This window comes from Mustelus asterias, chromosome 9 (assembly GCF_964213995.1).
Source record: "Mustelus asterias chromosome 9, sMusAst1.hap1.1, whole genome shotgun sequence".
Lineage (NCBI taxonomy): Eukaryota > Metazoa > Chordata > Chondrichthyes > Carcharhiniformes > Triakidae > Mustelus > Mustelus asterias.
In genome coordinates, this window is record NC_135809.1 from 48,020,830 (window position 1) to 48,041,396 (window position 20,567).

Genomic DNA, 20,567 nt, shown 5'->3' on the forward strand with positions numbered 1-20,567 from the left:
CCCATCTGGTTCACTACTGTCCTTTAGGGAAGGGAACCTGCAATCCTTACCTAGTCTGGGCTGCATGTGATTCCAGACCCACGGCAATGTGGTTGACTCTTTGCTTTCAGAAATGACTGAGCAATCTATTCAGTCCGAGGGCAATTAGGGATGGGCAATAAATGCTGGTCTTGCCAGTGACACCCACATCCCATATACATAGAAATATAAAGAAAAAACATATTTTTATGTGGTCTGTACAGTTGTGTACCATGGAAGCTGGGGCAGGGAGGGGGGAGGGGACAAATTTTCAAATCCACTTCTCTTTAACTTACAGATGTCACAAATTTTGGTGTTTTGGTTATGCTTTATCCACTCATACAATTAACAGGGCTTGCTAAATATCCAAGCGTGCAAAATTCAAATGGGGCAAGCCAGCAAAGATGAAATATCAGTACTGGACTTCACGGGTCATATGGACACCCCTGTTGCATTTGTTGATGTGGCAGGGGAGGTGAGAAGGACATTGCTACCTTCTTCTGTCATTGGGAGTAATGAAAATATGAACATGTTGAGCTGATCAAGACATCAGGGATGTGTGACTTTAGTTATGTGGAGAGACAAAAGAAGCTCGCATTGCACCCCATAAAGCAGAGAAGTTAAAGGTGACAGTTAATCAAGGTGCTCAAAATTATGAGGGGATTTGGTGAAGTAACTGTGGGGAAATGGTTGCCACTGGAGCACACACATTTAAGATAATTGACAAATGAATCAGAAAGAACCTTTCACAATGATTTTAGAATGGGTTATATTCTCACTGGAACCAGCCAGATGGACCCTTTAGAACCGAGATGAGGAGGAATTTCTCCAGCCAGAGGGTGGTGAATCAGTGGAATTCATTGTGACAGAAGGCTATGGAGGCCAAGTGATTGAGACAGAAATAGCTAAGTTCTTGATTGGTAAGGGGATCAAAGGTTACGGGGGCAAGGTGGGAGAATGGGGTTGAGAAATATATCAGCCATGATCGAATGGCAGAGCAGACTTGATGGGCTGAATAGCCTAATATCTCCTATATCTTTTGGTCTTAAGGATAGCAATGGTGTATATACACCTAAATTGCTACATTTTCATTCTCAATGCGGAATCTATAAAGAATTACATTAAGCAAATTTCTGTGGATTCTGGAATCTGAAACAAAAACAGAAAATGCTGGAAAATCCAATCAGGTCTGACAGCATCGGTGGAGAGAGAACAGAGCTAACGTTCTGAATCTGGATGACACTTCTTCAGAGCTGGGTAACATTGATAGGTTGTTGTGCACAGTTGCTTCAGAATGAACTGGATGTGGCCAGAGCTGAATTTACGTATACATTGACTATCTTATCTTATCTCGGGGCTTCTTTGGAGTGGGTTATGCTTTTATCCCTGTTGGTAACTAATACCTGTGTGTTAGCATTGACATCGACCCATCCTTCCTTTTGAAGAATTGTCTCTTGTTGAATCCTTCACTTTGGAGGATGGTGCATTCTGGGATTTTTAAGAGGCTATTTGCTGCATGGTTCATAAGGAAAGGGTGCTGATAGAAGCTGTGCATCACATACCTTAACTGGACCAAGTCCACAGACCTTTTTTCTAAAATCTATCATTTCAGCCTTTCTAAATTACACCTGTAAATCTTGGGTGTTAATTAGTAATGAACTCATTCACATACACAGTCACTAGGAAACGGGTCTGCATAACAAGGTAAATGTGCTGCCAGCATGAATGAACTTTTGTTAGTCAGAAGGAAAAAGTTGTTTTGTTTTGTCTTACTTTTCTTAAGCAGCCTTGTTATCTAAAAGAATGGCTTTTCACAGGTAGAAAGGCTTGAGAGTCTAATTCGGGGTGTAGACTTCAGTAGCTTTGGTGAAGGTTAATCACTAGTTAACCTGACCAGATGAACACATGGGCCAAAAGAACAAAAAATTCCCCACTTAATTATATACTGCAAAACCTCTCACTTCCTGCTGTTAAACCTAATCCCACAGGTGCAGCTTCTGTATCTCAGGCTGTTTACTGTTAGGTGGGCTGGACTCTACAGCCTTTTCACAGCAACAGATTTAGCTTGAGAACTAACTGATTAACCTTTCACGGAAGGTCAAAGAAACTGATTGAGAGATTAAACATTGTCATGGTGCTATTTTCTAAGAAGTGGAATGGAATATAAAACACGCTGTTCCCATTTGATTATTACGCTCTAAGCTGCACTTCTCCACATCATAATTTGATGATTATAATGAAGAAAAGGTGATTATTTACTGACAGCTCCTAGTTTATTGATAGCTCTCCAGGCCTGCCGCTCATTTTCTCCTTAACTTTAGCTGTCAATGAGCTGGAGAGAGATTTGGAGTGTTCATCTTCACACATGCCAACCTAGAATATGAAATAAAGCTGATCATTACCTTTGTAAAAAGCCAGCACAGGCCAGGAAAATCTGACAGCAAGATACTTAGAAAATGTAATCAGGCAAAGCCAACATGGTTTTGAGAAGGAAAAATTGTATTCATGAAGAGTTTTTTGACAAAATAACACAAAGTGGGTAAAGAAGAACCGGTAGATGTGGCGCACATGGATTTGATATAGGCATTTGATGAGGTGCCACATCAAAGGTTATCACGCAAGATAAGAGAACATGGTGTGCGGGGAAAGGGGGATAACATATTCGCATTAATGAAAGATTGATTAGCTAACAGGAAATAGAGAAGGGATAATTGGATCTTTTTCAAATTAGCAAGCTGTAACTAGTGGAGTGCCACAGAAATCAGTGTTGGGATCTCAACTATTTACACACTGCGGTGAGCACTGTTGCCTCACAGCGCCAGGGACCCAGGTTCGACTGCGGCCATGGGTCACTGTCTGTGTGGAGTTTGCATGTTCTCCCCGTGTCTGCATGGGTTTCCTTCAGGTGTTCCGGTTTCCTCCCACACTCCAAAGATGTGCAGGTTAGATTGATTGGCCATGCTAAATTGCCCCGTAGTGTCAGGGGGTCTAGCAGGGTAAATATGTGGGATTACAGGGATAGGGCCTGGGTGGGGTTGTTGTCGATGCAGGCTTGATGGGCCGAATGGCCTCCTTCTGCACTGTAGAGATTCTATGATACAATCCACATCCATAGTTTGGATGTAGGACCCGAATGTAGGAATGAAGGGACTGAATGTATGGCAGCTAACTTTACCGATGACACCTAGGCAGGTAGGAAACTAAGTAGTCAAGAGATGGTAGGGAGTTTGTTGATATAGGTAGGTAAAAGTGAGTGGGCAAAAGTTTGGCAGATGGAGTTTAATGTGGGTAACTATGAACTTGTCCATTTCAGCAGGAAGAATAGAAATGCAGTATACTATTTAAATGGAGAGAGATTATAGAACTCGATGGTACAGAGGGTGTCCAAGTATATGAGTCACAGTAAATTGGTATGCAGATACAGCAAGTGATTAGGAAGGCAAATGGAATGTTGACATTTATTGCAAGGCAAATAATGTATAAAAAATTAGGACGTTTCACTGCAGCTGTACAGGGCTTTAATGAGGCCATATCTGGAATGTACAGGTTTGGTCTCATTGTTAAAAAAAATATCATTGCTTTAGAAGCAGTTCAGAGAAGGTTCACTCAACTCATTCCTGAGAGGAGAGGCTTATCTTATCAAGGGAGGTTGGGCAGGTTAGGCCTATATCCACTGGAGTTTAGAAGAATGAGAGATGACCTTATTGAAACATATGTCCCTGAGGGGATTTGATAGGGTGGATACCAGGAAGACGTTTCCACTTGTGGGACAGACTAGAATTAAGGTACATAATTTAAAAACAAGACTCTTTCTTTTGAGACAGAGTTGAGAATCTTTTCTCTCAGAGGGTCATTAGAATATAGAATTCTCTTCCGCAGAAGGTAGTGGAGATTGGATCATTAAATTTACTCAAGGTTGAGTTAGATAAATTTTTGTTAAAGGAGGAAGTCTCGGCTTATGGGAGGAGCAGACAGGAAAGTAGAGATGAGACCACAACCTGATCAGCCATGACCGTATCGAATGGTGGAGCAGGTTCAACGGGTCGAATGGCCTACACCTGCTCCACCAAGTTCTATGTTCCTACATTTCATTGAAAATTGTAGAAATTGGAAATATAGGGGGGAAAAAAAGCATGTGAATGGAGAGATTTCAAAGGAATATCATGAAAATTGCATATATGAGCTTTATTTTCAAGGTTGCTGGCATGATGGTGGGAAATGCTAAGGGTATGCTCCCCCAGAAAATGCTTTTGACAGTTTACTAAGTGCATTTTCCGGGAATCTATTCAACATATTGGAATGGTATATTGACCAATGCATTGTATTGACAGAATGAAGCAGATGTGAATTTTAGGTGCGTCAATGGATTAAACGTAAAATATTACTGAGGCCTACAAGCAGAGATTAGAATTAAACAACAGGACTTGAATCATTTCTTTCTCTCTTGAATTTATCAGAATTCTGTGTTAAATGATAAAAATAGTCCTGAATTTCTATCTGCTACCAGTCCAATTCTGTTTAATCATGACAACTCTTGTCCTCCGACACTGCTGAAAATTTAGAAACAAGACAATTACAAATCCAAATAAATGGGATTATTTGTGTAAAGCATGTTTTCCATGTAAGGCTGTTTTGTTGCAAGCTGCATATTGGGAGACCAAGTTAAATATTAAAAAGAATTATGTTGAGAAAAATTCCCATGGTAACTGCACCTTCAGGAACAGCTCACACTGTGTAAATCTCAACAGGTTATTACATCCTGCTTGCAGATTCTAAAACAAGAAGTCAAAGAAACATAATTTTGAAAAAAAAAAGTTGTTTTTGCACAATACGGGCAGTGGGCAGAAGACAATGCATACTGTAAGTGATAACACATTAAGGACTGTGCCATGTAGTTATATTAACTTACCTCAAGCAATTCTTCATATTACCTTTCTTATTTTCCAATGCCTTCAGACAGAGACTAAATATAATTTGTTTGTAAACTTTATTTAAGCCTTCACTGCACCATAAAACTGCATCACCATCACCTTCTCGAGCGCAGTTAGGGATGGAAAATAAATGCTGGCTGAGTGATCAATGCCCTCATCCCATGAACAAATAAAGAAGCAGGGTATTAGGCCTTCAAATGGCTACCAACTGTTGAGTGCTCTTTCTTCATTCACACATGTGCAAACACGATCTCTTCATTCATTTACTTATCCTTAGGCTTTTTTAGAGTTCAAACTGGCAGCTCTATCCGCCATCTTATTTTGAAATACTCAAGCACTTCATGGTTGGGGTTATCATGCTCCCCACCACAAGCCAAAATTCTCATCTATTCTATTGACTGCAAAAACGATGAGATGCATGAGCATGTATAGATGTAAACTGAAAAGTGAGCCATGGTGATCTTCAAGGTGGATCAGTGATGTACTGACGGTGGCTAGGACCAAGCTCCGTGGCCATTTGATATTTGAATGTGACCAAGTGTAAGGCCAAACATTGACTGTCTATTTGAAGTGCAACTAGTTGCCATGTATGGAGACCTCTCACAGTGACATTTTTGAGCTATGAACATAGGTAGAGAAGGCTTCAATGCATCCCCTATTCCTTCTGTAGCAACATCCTATTGCTATCTACTGTCCAGGAAATCATCTCGTCAGGTTGAGGTCCAGGAAAGTGCTTAGGTCTTTGCTCAATAATGATACAACAGTCAGTCAACATGTCGAGTCAGGGTTCACCTCAAACATGAGAGTCTCGTGTGCCCAATCATCTGGCAGAAACTCACATTTGGACAGCACTCCATTCTTCAGTTAACTTTCTATCTTATGAATTCTAACTATTTACCTTACTTAAAATTGATTTGGATACAGTGTGGGTAGCACGGTGGCACAGTGGTTAGTACTGCTACCTTACAGTGCCAGGGACCCGGGTTCAATTCTGGCCTCGGGCGACTGTCTGTGTGGAGTTTGCACATTCTCCCCGTGTCTGCATGGGTTTCCTCCGGGTGCTCCGGTTTCCTGCTACAGTCCAAAGATATGCAGTTTAGGTTAATTGGCCATGATAAATTGCGCCTTAGTGTCCCAAGATGTGTAGGTTAGGACGGTTAGCGGGGTAAAATATGTGGGGTTATGGGGATAGGGCCTGGGTGGGATGCTGTTTCAGAGTCGGTGCAGACTCGATAGGCCAAGCAGCCTCCTTTTGCACTGTAGTGATTCTATGATTCTAAGAAATGGTAAACAGATTAGTTCAATAATATCATAGACAGTGTTTATTAATAAATGACACTAGTATATTAATGCACAATTAATTCAAGCAATTTAGATTACGTGCCTTTCTGTGTCTGCCTCAATAGAGCAGCGATTCTTGCCGACCAACAGCACAGAGAAATTCAAGTATGGGCGGCTGAAAGTATTTTGAGCATTATGGAAGAGGAAAGAATTTCTATTTATATCGGACCTTTCATGGCTACAGGACATCTCAAAGAGCTTCACATCCAATGACATGCTTCTGAAATGTAGTCACTGCTGTAATGTAGGTGAACACAGTAAGGACAACACCAGGTTAAAGTCCAACAGCTTTATTTGGTAGCAAACGCCACTAGCTTTTGGAGCGTTGTTCCTTCGTCAGGTGAGTGGGAGTTCTGTTCACAAACAGAGCATATAAAGACACAATGCCCTGTTTGTGAACAGAACTCCCACTCACCTGACGAAGGAGCAGTGCTCCGAAAACTAGTGGCGTTTGCTACCAAATAAACCTGTTGGGACTTTAACCTGGTGTTGTTAGACTCCTTACTGTGTTTACCCCAGTCCAACGCTGGCATCTCCACGTAATGTAGGTGAACTAGTTTGACTAAAAGCTGTTTGAGAAGGTGCTATGTTAAAAATTTATTGCAAAAGTTAGGACACTTTATTGCAAAAGTTAGCACACTATTCAGTTATAAGCCTAGGCAGTGAGCACTGGCCAGTTGACAAACTAAGAGGAACCTTATGGCCAAATACAATCCTGTTCTGACCAGATTTGCAAACATATTCCAGCAGGGTTCATTGAACTGTGATCAGGAGTGGATGTGTTGCAGTTACATACAACGCAGTAGAATTCACTCAAAAGGGAAGATGATCACTTAAAGGCCAAAGGCAAACAAGTATAAATGCATATATATATATAAAATATATATATGTAGACTATGTCAATTCCCAATGCCTAGACAGTTTTTAAAATTCTTTCACAGGATGTAGATTTACATTATCATCCTATTGATATTCTTTCACAGAATGTAAATTTACATGATCATCCTATGGATCATTTCTACATGGATAGAGAGATAGCTAGGCAACTGAAAATGGAGAGTATGTAAATATTCGTTGATTGATAGGATAATGGTAGGAGCATGCCTCACGGGCTTTTGCTGGCACCTTACTGTGTCCATTTATAACAATGATTTGAAGATGAGCACTATCCTGCTGTTCTTTGAAATAAAACCGAGGGATCTTTTATACCCACTCAAATGCACAGAGGAGCATTTGTTTAACATCTCCTCCAAAAGGTGGCATCTCTAACAGTGCACCACTCCCTCAGCATTGCACTGATGTGTCCCTCTGGACTATTACATGCTTAGGTCTTTGGAGTCGGACTTGACAACATGACGTGACACAGAAGTGAGAGTGTTATGACTAAGCCAAGGCTCAGACTCAGAACTTCAATATGTGGAGTGAGGGTGAAAGTTAAAGTTATTCACATGGCAGCTGATTAAAATGGGGAATATTCCACAAATAGCTACTTGAGACAATGATGTCCTTTAAAATGGAACTGAAAATTAAAATATATAAATGAACATATGGAAAAGGCAGGAAAATGTGACTGAAGTAGATAGCCCCATTTGAAGAGCTTGCACTAGTAGAAGCATAATTGTCTGAGTTGCCTCCAGTGTTGTAATTTCAGTGATTCTATAATTATATGACTTGTGTTTGAATCTGGTGTGAGGAAGATTTCCTACCTATCTGCTGGCTTCAGGAGCTGAGAATGAAATAGCCTTTAGTAACTGCCTATCTCATTCCAGGGTGTGAAGTCCTCAGTACAAAATTTCTATAATCTGACACAAATTGGCACTAAATTAGTCATCTTGTAAAGGGGATGAGTGCAGCAAGTGGAAAATTCATGCTGAGTTTGGAAATTGTGCACATTTTTCATGTGATTAGAAAGGTTTAGTTTGCATGTGGCCACTGCTGTACCTGAATCAGGAATGCTTGATGCTGACAAGGTGTCAAGATCTTCCATTATCATTTTGACCAGCACAAATGCAACAAATTGAAGTTTCTTTTTTAAAAAGAAGTTGTCTTCAGCCTTGGTAATGTATCCATTACCAAGTTGAAAGATATGTGCAACCTCAACCAAAAAGGAACTGAGTTAATCAAGCATTGAAATTCAAGTTTCTTCTTTGAAAAACTGCGAGGAAAATGTAATACTCAATTGTACTCAAGTACTTGTTCATGCATGTAGCTCACACACAAACAAACAAAGCCTAAGGTTTTGAAGAATGAGAACGGAAATAGTCATGGCAGAGATTTACCATCAAGATACTGGCTGACTTTTATCAATGTGTCACTTAGATTTGTAGTACTACACATACAACAGTGGCTGTGCTGCCAATCTCAATGGAAACCTTTGGACATTCTTCTATCAATCACTGATCTTAAATAGTGATAGTTGGGAATCAGGTGATGAGGTTAAAGCAAAGGCAGTTGATGAGGGCGTTACCAGATTCTGCCACTCAAGCAATTTGGTTGTTTAGTATCCACCAGAAAATCTGCTTGGTTCTTAATTTTGAAGATCCAAAATAGCAGCAAGTTCTCGCAGCCTGCCCTTCGGAAATCCACACACCATCTATGATAAAACACTTGTGCAACACTGGGCTGAAATGTAGTCCACATTTCCTACGCTCGCCATGTGTGGGCTGATCATGCTCCTGTGAAGTGCCTTGGGCCATTTTACCATTTTAAAATGTGAGTTATTTGTTTTGTTCTTACATTTCATACTCATTATATTACAACTTGCTCTTGTTACTGGAAATATTTGCCTATTGAATATACAATTGACACGAATATGCAAAGTATTAACATTCTTTGTTCCCCAGTTTTGTCCAACACGCAGTTAGGTAAAGTTTCACAATGCCTCTCCAGTGTCACATGCAAGTGGCCACTATTCAGTTATAAGCCTAGGCAGTTGACAAACTAAGAGGAACCTTATGGCCAAACACAATCCTGTTCTGACCAGATTTGCAAACATAGTCCAGCAGGGTTCATTGAACTGTGATCAGGAGTGGATGTGTTGCAGTTACATACAACGCAGTAGAATTCACTCAAAAGGGAAGATGATCACTTAAAGGCCAAAGGCAAACAAGTATATATATATATTATATATATATATATATATGTAGACTATGTCAATTCCCAATGGCTAGACAGTTTTAAAAAATTATTTCACAGGATGTAGATTTACATTATCATCCTTTTTCAAAGCACCCCACTCCAGACACTTGTGTCGCACCAGCAGGATGCTCCCACTGAATCACAATCTCTCCTCAAAGAATCCAAGAAGAAACTACACAAGTGACAATTTTAACTTATTCCTGGCTTTATCATTCAGTCACGTCAAGGCAACATCTTATTGTGGGAACTGAAGGTTAACCTGCAGAGATTGAGAATCTTCCTTTGAATTCAGAGAACGCTATTTTGCCTCTTGTGCTAAACATAGACCGACAAGTTAACAATTATTAGTCCGTTAATAAGAAAATGATCAGGCATCAACCGACTGAAGCACTGGTATCCATTGTGCCATCCGCAGTGGCCAAAAGAATAAAGCTGAAAGAGAGATAACACTCTACCAGCAAGCTCCACAATGCACATTCAAGAAGAAACAATGGTTGAGTGATAGCCTGCAGTAATGGCATGAAGATGGCATGGACATGCAGCACCAAAGGTGAATAATTTGTGCGTTAAAAACATTCATTTTTAGATGGCACTCCTGGTTATGCTCAATCACGCTCCACCATGTGGGACAAACCCTGATCCACAGGAGATTCCAGGATCTGGAAGAGATGGGGAAATTGAATAAAGCAGGCAGCATTCTCACCAGTGTGGGTACACCTTAGTCACCCACCAGAATAAGGCAGATCAAAATGTGGTGCTGGGAAGCTAGATACAGTCCAATGCTGGCAAGACAGGTAGCCACATTCTGGTGATCTTACAATCAGTCCTCCTTAGCAAGAGTTCAATTTCAAAGTAGCTGGATTTGACCTTCGAGGGTGCTCCAGGCCTGAAAACACTTGTGGCCCTGACTTCTACCATTGACTGGTACTGTCACCCCCAATACAGTATGCTGGGCACTCAAGAGGCAGGCCTAGATTTCAGTAGGTGATGCCATCTGGCCAGTCCAACCTCCTTTTTACTGTGCCCAGCAGAGGAAACAATCCAGTCCCAGTGGGAACACTATGTCCAGTTTCACCCCATTTCCCAGCCACATTAGTTACGTTAGATTTCTACCTGAGGAACACACCTGATTCAAAGGAAATTTGAATCTAGCTGTGTACCTGCAATAAAAGTTATTATAACAAATGCAGATGGATTCTATGGCCCTTGCATAGATTGATTACAAGACAACCTCAAGGTTGAAATCATTGGTAGAAACTACTCAAGTTTTGTTCTTGTAATGTGCCATCATCTGAAACCAGAGTAAAAGACTCAGCCTTGTAACACAATCTGAGGTATCCATTCTTCCCTTTTGAGCTCAATAATAACATACTACCTAAAGAATAATTTAGCTAAAAAGAGTGGTATTATTCAATGAAAAAGCTTTAGTCTATTCAGCACAAGAACACATACAGCTTACACTTCTTAATTCATCTCCAGGTAGATAGGTGCTTTGCCCCTCAGTGCAATCAGTATTGAGGGGGTGGAAAGGTTTCTTCATTTATGTATTTGCTACCATTGTTAAAACTAGTTTGTTGTGGGTTTCCATCCAAGTTATTAGAATTGAATTTCCCTGCCATCACTTACCAAACTGCAGACATCTCTTACAAATTATTGGATAGGTAATAAGATAATGAATTCATCTAAGAATTAATACAATAGAAACTGTTCAAAAAAGTCCAGCCTTGTCCTCTTGCCTCCTCCCACCTCTCCAATTAACTCACCCACCATACATAATGCATAATTCATGTATCAATAGAGATGACTGACTACCATTGATCTGAGCCATTTTAGTAACACCAACAGGAAATATTCCACACTTTCCTGCGAGTCTGTTCATTCAAGTTTGTTGATGACACCACCGTAGTGGGTCAGATCTCAAACAATGATGGGACGGAGTACGAGAAAGAGATAGAGAATCTGGTGAATTGATGTGACACCAATTATCTCTCTCTCTCAATGTCTGCAAAACAAAGGAGCTAGTCAGGAACCATTGTGGAGGACACATCTCTGTCTACATCAAAGGGGATGATGTGGAAATGGTCGAGAGTTTCAAGTTTCTAGGTGTCCAGGTCACAAACAAACTGTCCTGGTCCCTCCATGTTGACGCTATAGTTAAGAAAGTTCACCAACGCCTCTATTTTCTCAGGAGGCGAAGGAAATTTGGCATGTCCGCTACAACTTCTACAGATGCACCATAGAAAGCATCCTTTCTGGTTGTACCATAGCTTGGCATGGCTCCTGCTCTGACCAAGACTGCAAGAAACTACAAAGGGTCATGAACAAAGCCCAGTCCATCATGCAAAACAGCCTCCCATCCATTGATTCTGTCTACAGTTCCCGCTGCCTTGGCAAAGCAGCCAGCATAATCAAGGACCTCACACACCCCGGACATTCTCTCTTCCACCTTCTTCCATCGGGAAAAAGATACAAAAGTCTGAGGTCACGTTTCAATGAACTCAAGAACAGCTTCTTCCCTGCTGCCATCAGACTTTTGAATGGACCCACCTCATATTAAGTTGAGCTTCCTCTGCACCCTAGCTATGACTGTAACATTCTGCACCCTCTTGTTTCCTTCTCTACGTATGTTATGCTGTGTCTGTCCTGATGGAATGCATCCCAGGGTACTAAAAGAGATGGCGGGAGAAATAGCAAATGCACTAGTGGTAATTTATCAAAATTCGCTGGACTCTGGGGTGGTTCCCGCAGATTGGAAAACAGCAAATGTGACGCCACTGTTTAAAAAAGGAGGTAGACAAAAGGCAGGTAACTATAGGCCGGTTAGCTTAACTTCTGTAGTAGGGAAAATGCTTGATTCTATCATCAGGGAAGAAATAGCGCGACACCTGGATATAAATTGTCCCATTGGTAAGACGCATGAAGGGAAGGTCATGTTTGACTAATTTGGTGGAATTATTTGAGAACATTACATGAGCAGTGGACAATGGGGAACCTGTGGATGTGGTGTATCTGGATTTCCTGAAGGCATTTGACAAGGTGCCGCACCAAAGACTGCTACATAAGATAAAGGTGCACGGTGTTACGGGTAATGTATTAGCATAGATAGAGGATTGGTTAACTAACAAAAAGCAAAAGGGAGGGTAAATGGGTGTTTTTCTGGTTGGCAATCAGTGACTAATGGTGTGCCTCAGCGATCAGTGTTGGGACCGCAGTTGTTTACGATTTACATCGATGACTTGGAGTTGGGGACCAAGTGTAGTGTGTCAAAATTTGCAGATGACACTAAGATGAGTGGCAGAGCAAAGTGTGCAGAGGATGCTGAAAGTCTGCAAAGGGATATAGATAATCTACGTGAGTGGGTGAGGATCTGGCAGATGGAATACAATGTTGGTAAATGTGAGGGTATCCATTTTGGTAGGAATAACAGCAAAATGGACAATTATTTAATTGATTAAAAATTGCAGCATGCCGCTGTGCAGAGGGACCTGGGTGTCCTTGTGCAGGAATCTCAAGGAGTTGGTTTGCAGGTAATTAAGAAGGCAAATGGAATTTTTTCTTTTCTTGCTAGCAGGATTGAGTTTAAAAACAGCGAGGTTATGTTGCAGCTGTATAAGATGCTGGTGAGGCCACACCTGGAGTAATGTGTACAGTTTTGGTCTCCTTACTTGAGAAATGATATACTGGCACTGGAGGGGGTGCAGAGGAGATTCACTAGGTTGATTCCGGACCTGAGAGGGTTGGCTTATGAGGAGAGACTGAGTAGACTGGGGCTATACTCATTGGAATTCAGAAGAATGAGAGAAGATCTTATAGAAACATATAAGATTATGAAGGGAATAGATAAGATAGAAGCAGGGAAGTTGTTTCCACTGGCGGGTGAAACTAGAACTAGGGGGCATGGCCTCAAAATAAGGGGAAGCAGATTTAGGACTGAGTTGAGGAGGAACTTCTTCACACAAAGGGTTGTGAATCTGTGGAATTCCCTGCCCAGTGAAGCAGTTGAGGCTACCTCATTGAATGTTTTTAAGGCAAGGATAGATAAATTTTTGAACAGTAAAGGAATTAAGGGTTATGGTGAGCGGGCGGGTAAGTGGAGCTGAGTCCACGAATAAATCAGCCACGGTCTTATTGAATGGCGGAGCAGACTTGAGGGGCCAGATGACCTACTCCTGCTCCTAGTTCTTATGTTGTTATAGCATGCAAGAAACAATACTTTTCACTGTATCCTAATACATGTGACAATAATAAATCAGATCATATGAAATCCTAATAATTATCAGCTTTGCTTTTAGTATAGTTGTAAAGTATGGCTAGCAAAAGGCTGTGATCTTATGAAAAGTTAAGCAATAAACAGGAGCATGAAAAAAGGTACATTTTCCTCTCGTGATTATTTTTGTGCATATCGAGGTGATTTATGTTTTCACTGGTATATGTGACATGGTGCTATTTCAAGGATATAGACTTAACATCAATCACTCACTCATTTTCTGAATCATTATTCTAAAAGGAAAGCACAAGGCAGCAATACTCACAGGAACATCGACGTACTTTGCGGCAGCTTTCACCTGAAGGGGGGAAAGAGAACAGAGATGGGGCACAAGGCATTTTTTGACATGCAAGTGTGAAAGGAAGAATATAGTAACCTTGTGAAAATCAGCCAGCTCTTTGAACTCCTTCACACCAAACTGCTTTTGTTGCTACCCTCAAGCACCCTGCTCGCGAGCTACAAGATTACATTTATTGCAAATTTACAACTGAATCCCCCCACCCCCAGCAGAAATGTGAACTCAGATGCTGTTGAATGACACAAATTGTACTTTCCTCCGGTGAGGTTTTAGTCAGAAGAAGCCAAGTGAAACTATAATGCTCAGGCCTGCCCAACCCTAAGGGAGCGAAGAAAGGCCAAAGTCATGGTGCCAACTTGGAGGGAAGGGGAAATAATCTGATGTACATTGCAATAATTGAAGAATTGGTAGAGTGCCCAAAGCATTAGAGATGGAAGAATTTGTTCATGATGCTAAATAACTCTCATTACAAAAGAGTGGAACTGCGTCGCTGGATATCAATTTTAGAACTCCAGAGGTTAAAAGAATTCACTGCTGGTTAGAACTAAATAAAGTTGGTCGGGTGGTCTCAGTGTATCCTTGCAAATATAAAAGAATTACCTTTTTTTAAAAATTACATATTTTTTGGGATTAGAAATGTATTAACCTGATGGATTTTTCTAGTGTGGCTGGAAGTGGAGGAACCTCACTTGTCCCAGAATGAAGACTGTGGTCAGGGTGATTTCCTGATAATGCACGGATGGGAGCAAGATCGCTCACTGCGTGTGAGTACACACCTAGTTTCAGCTTGTTGAAATGAGGTAATGGCTTCAACCTAACCTTCAATTAACAGATATTTGGCCAGCTGCAAATCTTATGTGAGCTGGGCAGATGAATTGATGTCCTGTTTCAGGCTGTTGATATGCAAATTAGATTGTGACTATTGTTTTCGGATAGGACTGGCTGGGAGCACGTGCTGTGTATTTTCTGACTAATTTCACCAGTGATAGAGCCAAAGAGGCTGTGAAAAGGTAACCTCCAAATTATCTCTGAGGGCCAGAGAAAACTCCTTCTAGACCCCAGGCTCCTCTTTCCTACCTTGCTGTCAATTAGGCAGCTTCAGGGCCACCCAGCGCTGGACTGGCCTGAATCCAATGATCTCGGTTAGGAAGCCCACATGAGGCCTCAAAATGGCTCCCAGCCCCTCACACACATAATTGGAGGGCTGCCTTTGATCTCTGAGGACATTATCCATAAATGGAAACAAAGCAAATGTTTAATTTCAACACCATTCGATAGCTTTTCCATTCAATTAGTGCTGTTGCAGTACTTTATTCACTGAATAACCCTAGCCCTAATGCGCAAATTCCTCAGATTACTTACAGTGAATGATAAGATTGAGGAGAAGAAGGTTCCTTCATCATATCTTGACAACTTCGATAGTACACCTTCCAGTACGAACCCAAACTGGTGTTTGGGGGGGCGGGGGGAGAGAGAAAATGATATCACTATATAAGAAACTGTAAATTATGTAGCACAATGGCAAACAGATTCTTCAAATGCAGAAAGTAAGTACACCATATGTATCCCATAGCATGGGACATGAATGAATGCTATATTAAACCTTTACCATTTTAATTTGTTACCAAATGGCATCAATAAAATACATAAGGATAAGTTGTGGAAAATAATCAGGCACTCATCCAAATTTAGCATCGAGTTACATTACTCATTCAAGAGAGAAAAATCCTCTGTCCCACCTTTCCTCACTGTGTACGTCTATACATAACATGAATATTTTTGGACTGTGGTTATACAAAGAACAATACAGCACAGGAACAGGCCCTTCGGCCCACCAAGCCTGCACCGATCATGTGTTCCTAACTAGACCATCCGTTTGTATCCCTCTATTCCCAGTCTGTTCATGTGGCTATCCAGATAAGTCTTAAATGATCCTAGCGTGTCTGCCTCAACCACCTTGCTTGGTAGTGCATTCCAGGCCCCCACCACCCTCTGTGTAAAATACGTCCACTGCATATCTGTATTGAACCTTGCCCCCCTTACCTTGAACTTGTGACCCCTTGTGTTTGTCATTTCTGACCTGGGAAAAAGCTTCCAACTGTTCATCCTATCTGTGCCCTTCATAATTTTATAAACTTCTATTAGGTCATCCCTCAACCTCCGTCTTTCCAGGAGAACAACCCTAGTTTACTCAATCTCACCTCATAGCTAATACCCTCCATACCAGGCAACAACCTGGTAAACCTTTTCTGCACTCTCTCCAAAGCCTCCATGTCCTTCTGGTAGTGTGGCGACCAGAACTGGATGGAGTATTCCAAATGTGGCCTAACCAACGTTCTATATAACTGCAACATCATATGCCAACTTTTATACTCTATGCCCCATCCAATAAAGGCAAGCATGCCATATGTCTTCTTCACCACCTTTTCCACCTGTGCTGCCACCTTTAAGGATCTGTGGATAGAACAAGGGATGTTCTGTATGCTGCCACTGTCCACTGAACCTCATGTCTAATGAACACTTTTTCCGTCTGTGTCAGTTTGGTGTGCTCACCATCTGTTTTGTTCCCCATTTTCCATAAATTCTTGCTTTTTGGGCTAGCAATGGTGCCAGACATAAGGAAGAAGGATAATAACTGACGCCGCAGACATTCAGGAAGAATAATGCTCAGGCTGTGATCCTGTCTTGGGCAGGACATAATTTATTTTACCTAAATGTTGTCAAGACTGCAGGTACTGGCTGGGATTTTTGGTGGTTATGAAACTTGGTGGGGGCAGGGAATCCAACAAGAGTCCCCAAACAGCAGGTGGGATTTTCCCTTTTGATTATCCCCACCACTCACCAATGATGTAATGAGGTTTCTGTCATGAACGGTTAGGAACCCCTTTACCACACATGAACATATTATTAGCGGGCTCCCCCCACATTAGGCATCCCCCCTCCCCACTGTGGCGGGGTTTTATTTTTTTAACTTGGGGCACCCTTTAAATAACACACACACACACACGTTCCCCTCCCTCACACACACACTCATTCCCCTCTTTCACACTCTCACACTCCAAGGCCCTGCTTCTCCAAAAGCCAGTCTCTGACTGGCCAAGCAGCTCTGCGGCATTTTTCAAAATGTACTATCCTGTCACAGATCCCTGGGAGAATCCTACGGGCCCCTCGGACCCCAGTTTGAGAACTCCTGTTTTAGTACATCCCTGCTCTCCCTTGGCCTGATCACTAATGGCCGTGACTTCAGGCATCTAGATTCCACTGCCTGGCTGTATCTTCCTTTTCCATTTCTCTTCCAATCACCTTTTTCAAACCCAGTATATGGGGCGGCACGGTAGCACAGTGGTTAGCACTGCTGCTTCACAGCTCCAGGGTCCCGGGTTCGATTCCCGGCTCGGGTCACTGCCTGTGTGGAGTTTGCACATTCTCCTCGTGTCTGCGTGGGTTTCCTCCGGGTGCTCCGGTTTCCTCCCACAGTCCAAAGATGTGCGGGTTAGGTTGATTGGCCAGGTTAAAAATTGCCCCTTAGAGTCCTGTTATGTGTAGGTTAGTGGGATTAGTGGGTAAATATGTGGGGGTAGGGCCTGGGTGGGACTGTGGTCGGTGCAGACTCGATGGGCCGAATGGCCTCCTTCTGCACTGTAGGGTTTCAAACAAAAATATATCCCCTCTTCTGGCCTGGCAATCGCAAGTTTCTGCAAAACACTTTTGGGACATTTTTCCACGTGAAATACATTGGACAGAGGATTCTGTCCATTCAGGCTGGCGGGATTTTCCAGCCCCACGTCAACGAATGGAGATTTGGCTGAGCGCCAAATTCTCCATCCTCACTTGCAGCGGCAGTGGGACCTGAACGACTGGTAAGATCACGCTCACTGTGTAAATATGAGTTGTACACTGATTTTTGTTTGGTGTAGGGGAGGAGAAAGTTTCACCACTTCCGTAATGGAGGATATGGCCTCAGGGTGGCACAGTGGTTAGCACTGCTATCTCACAGTGCCAGGGACCCAGGTTCAATTCCCGGCTTGGGTCGCTGTCTGTATGCAGTTTGCACATTCTCTTCATATCTGTGTGGGTTTCCTCCGGGTGCGCCGCTTTCCTCCCACAGTTCAAAGATGTGTGGGTTAGGTGGATTGGCCATGCTAAACTGCCCCTTAGTGTCAGGGGCATTAGCTAGGGTAAATGCGTGGGGTTATGGGGATAGGGTCTGGGTGGGATTGTGGTTGGTGCAGACTCGATGGGCCAAATGGCCTCCTTCTGCACTGTAGGATTCTATGATATTAATCTTCATCTGTCAGCCCAAACACTGAGTTACATTTGTAAAGTTAGCAGAGAGTCGTTGAGAGTTTCATCCCTCTAACACTCTAAATATCAAAATTAAATTAAAAAAGCTGTTTTACAGCAGGCTGCAGGGCAACTAATGGAAAATGTTAGCAGCATGAGACAGAGTGGAGGTACTCGTTATCTCTTGACCAAGTTAGTAAAATGGCCAAGCTGATTCCAGTTCCATGAACCAAGGATGGCACCAATGTTCCGCTTAAATGCTTTAATGATGAAGAAAGAGTGGTATATAAACCATGCAGGAATGTTAATTGCTGCAGGGTTCAATGCCAGCATTCTGAAACAAAGATACTGCTTGCTGTAATGGTGATATAAGGTTTATTGGCTAATAAACCTGCTGCTGCTCATGAATTGAGAGAGCGCACAGAAGTATGAATCATCATCAACTTGGAGTAGGCAGTGAGAGCAGAAATCACAGTAGGCTATATTTAATGCTGGGCACATAGCTTTAGCTATTATTACTGACTTGTCTGGTACCCACAAAGAAAGGATAAGCGGACACACACATTGATATATCTGATCAGAAGGAGCCATCATGAATGTGTCATTGCTGTGGCCTTTGAAAGATGAACAATAAACCCAATATTATTTTTAGTTTATAGAGCAAATCAAGAAATGACCCTGGGATTTGTATAATTGATGGCATCTGGTATGTCTATAGAAATGAGAGAAGAGAAATTCTCTCAGCTTTTTTGCACAGAGATTACCAGGCTGTTTTGAAAAATGCAAAAGGCCCACACTGAACCCCAGTACATCCAGGTTTCAATCCATGAGGTGACCTGGTTGACATCACCTTGCCTTGAAGCAGGGATCGGGGGAAAATAGAAAATCACGGTACCACCACATCCTGCAGGTAGTGCAGTAAGAACAAACAGTCGTCGGCAATGGCAAGTTCCTCAGACCATTTCTTACCTTTGAAACCAGGAGGGAAATCATTTCTTTGAAGGTTTCTTCAATCAAATCATCAATTTTTGAGTGATACTGCTGCTGCAATTTGAAAAAAAAAGAGAATAAAGTTGCAACTTGAGAGAGAAAAAAAGGAATGATTGTGAAAACAATGTCTTCTTCCATCTCAAAGACAATTAAAAACTATAATTGGGGGATTTCAAATAGAAAACCTTGAGTACAAGCTCCCCACCCAATGCTGTTTTACATTCAGTGCTAGAAAGCTTCCCATGTACACTGTCGCGTTAAGCAGCTAATAGGTCTATTATCTGAGTGAATTGAGTTGTAGACCTCATTCAGGCACAGGAATGTGAAGGATACTTTTTTGTCGGCTTCATTGCAATTAGGACAGCCATGTGCTTTTTCTAAAGACCCATCCAGTTGGGTAAATGAAAGGCTAGGAGAAGATTCAATTAATGCAACATTTTATGTCTGACAACTCTCTTTCTTAAGTCATTTAAGCTGTTCTGTGAAAAAAGAGAGACCCTGATTGTTAGCTGCACAAGGGACTACGCATTCACACAGCAAGCAGCAGTTCACTTGGGTTCACAGAATCCTTGCTGAAAATAAATTTAACTTAAGATGAAATTAAATTTTTTGCTGACAACAAAGCAGAAAGGTTAGTAGCAAATTAACAGGTGACACACAGTCGTACAAAACATTTTCCAAGAACGGTATTCTTCCCTTTCTTTTGTAAACTGCCAAGCTTTAAATTATGATTAATAAATAAGCTGAAAGACCTAATCTTTCACTACTAGCAGTCTCTCGCATGTCTTTTGTAAGGAGTTTTACTTAGAAGGACTAACCTGTCAAAATTCAAGGACATGGGGCCTTAAACATGATTGTCAGGCATGTACATTAAAAATACCAAAACTCCTCAGTTGTCAGTTAACTTTGCCTTAATTTCTTAATTACAGCAGTCCAAAACATTTAAGGGCAAAAGCATTACCCTTCATACAAACTGGTAACCTAGTCAATAGTTGCCCCAAAATAACTAATTGTTCCCCATGCTCTGTGTTGTACAATAGGAGCCCGATCATTTGCACATTGCAGGTCTGCCCTTAAGAATTCAGTCCCAAATCGATTTTGCCTTGCTATACCCACATCCTCCGCCTGCTCCCAAAAGCCTCCTAAAAACCTCCATTTGCGCCTTTGATTTCTCCCTCACTAATTCCTTCTTTTCATGTCTTGTGTCCACCTTTCTGCCTTGTTGAGTGTTCAAAGATGCTTCTTTTACATGAGGAGCATAATACAGATGCACGTTGTTGTCCTTTGTTGTGTATTACAC

The 20,567-nt window shown here is 41.8% G+C and overlaps 1 protein-coding gene across 2 annotated transcripts in view; it reads right to left on the bottom strand.

The window, feature by feature from the left end:
* Positions 1-20,567, bottom strand: part of cadps2 (Ca++-dependent secretion activator 2) — a 660,384-nt gene that overhangs the window by 54,689 nt on the left and 585,128 nt on the right. For both annotated transcript variants that reach the window (XM_078220144.1, XM_078220143.1), the window contains 3 exons: positions 19,247-19,321; positions 15,356-15,439; positions 13,961-13,993 (listed from right to left, as the gene is read on the bottom strand). In XM_078220144.1, coding sequence (XP_078076270.1) covers positions 13,961-13,993; positions 15,356-15,439; positions 19,247-19,321 — 192 coding nt within the window. The remainder of the gene's footprint in view (positions 1-13,960; positions 13,994-15,355; positions 15,440-19,246; positions 19,322-20,567) is intronic.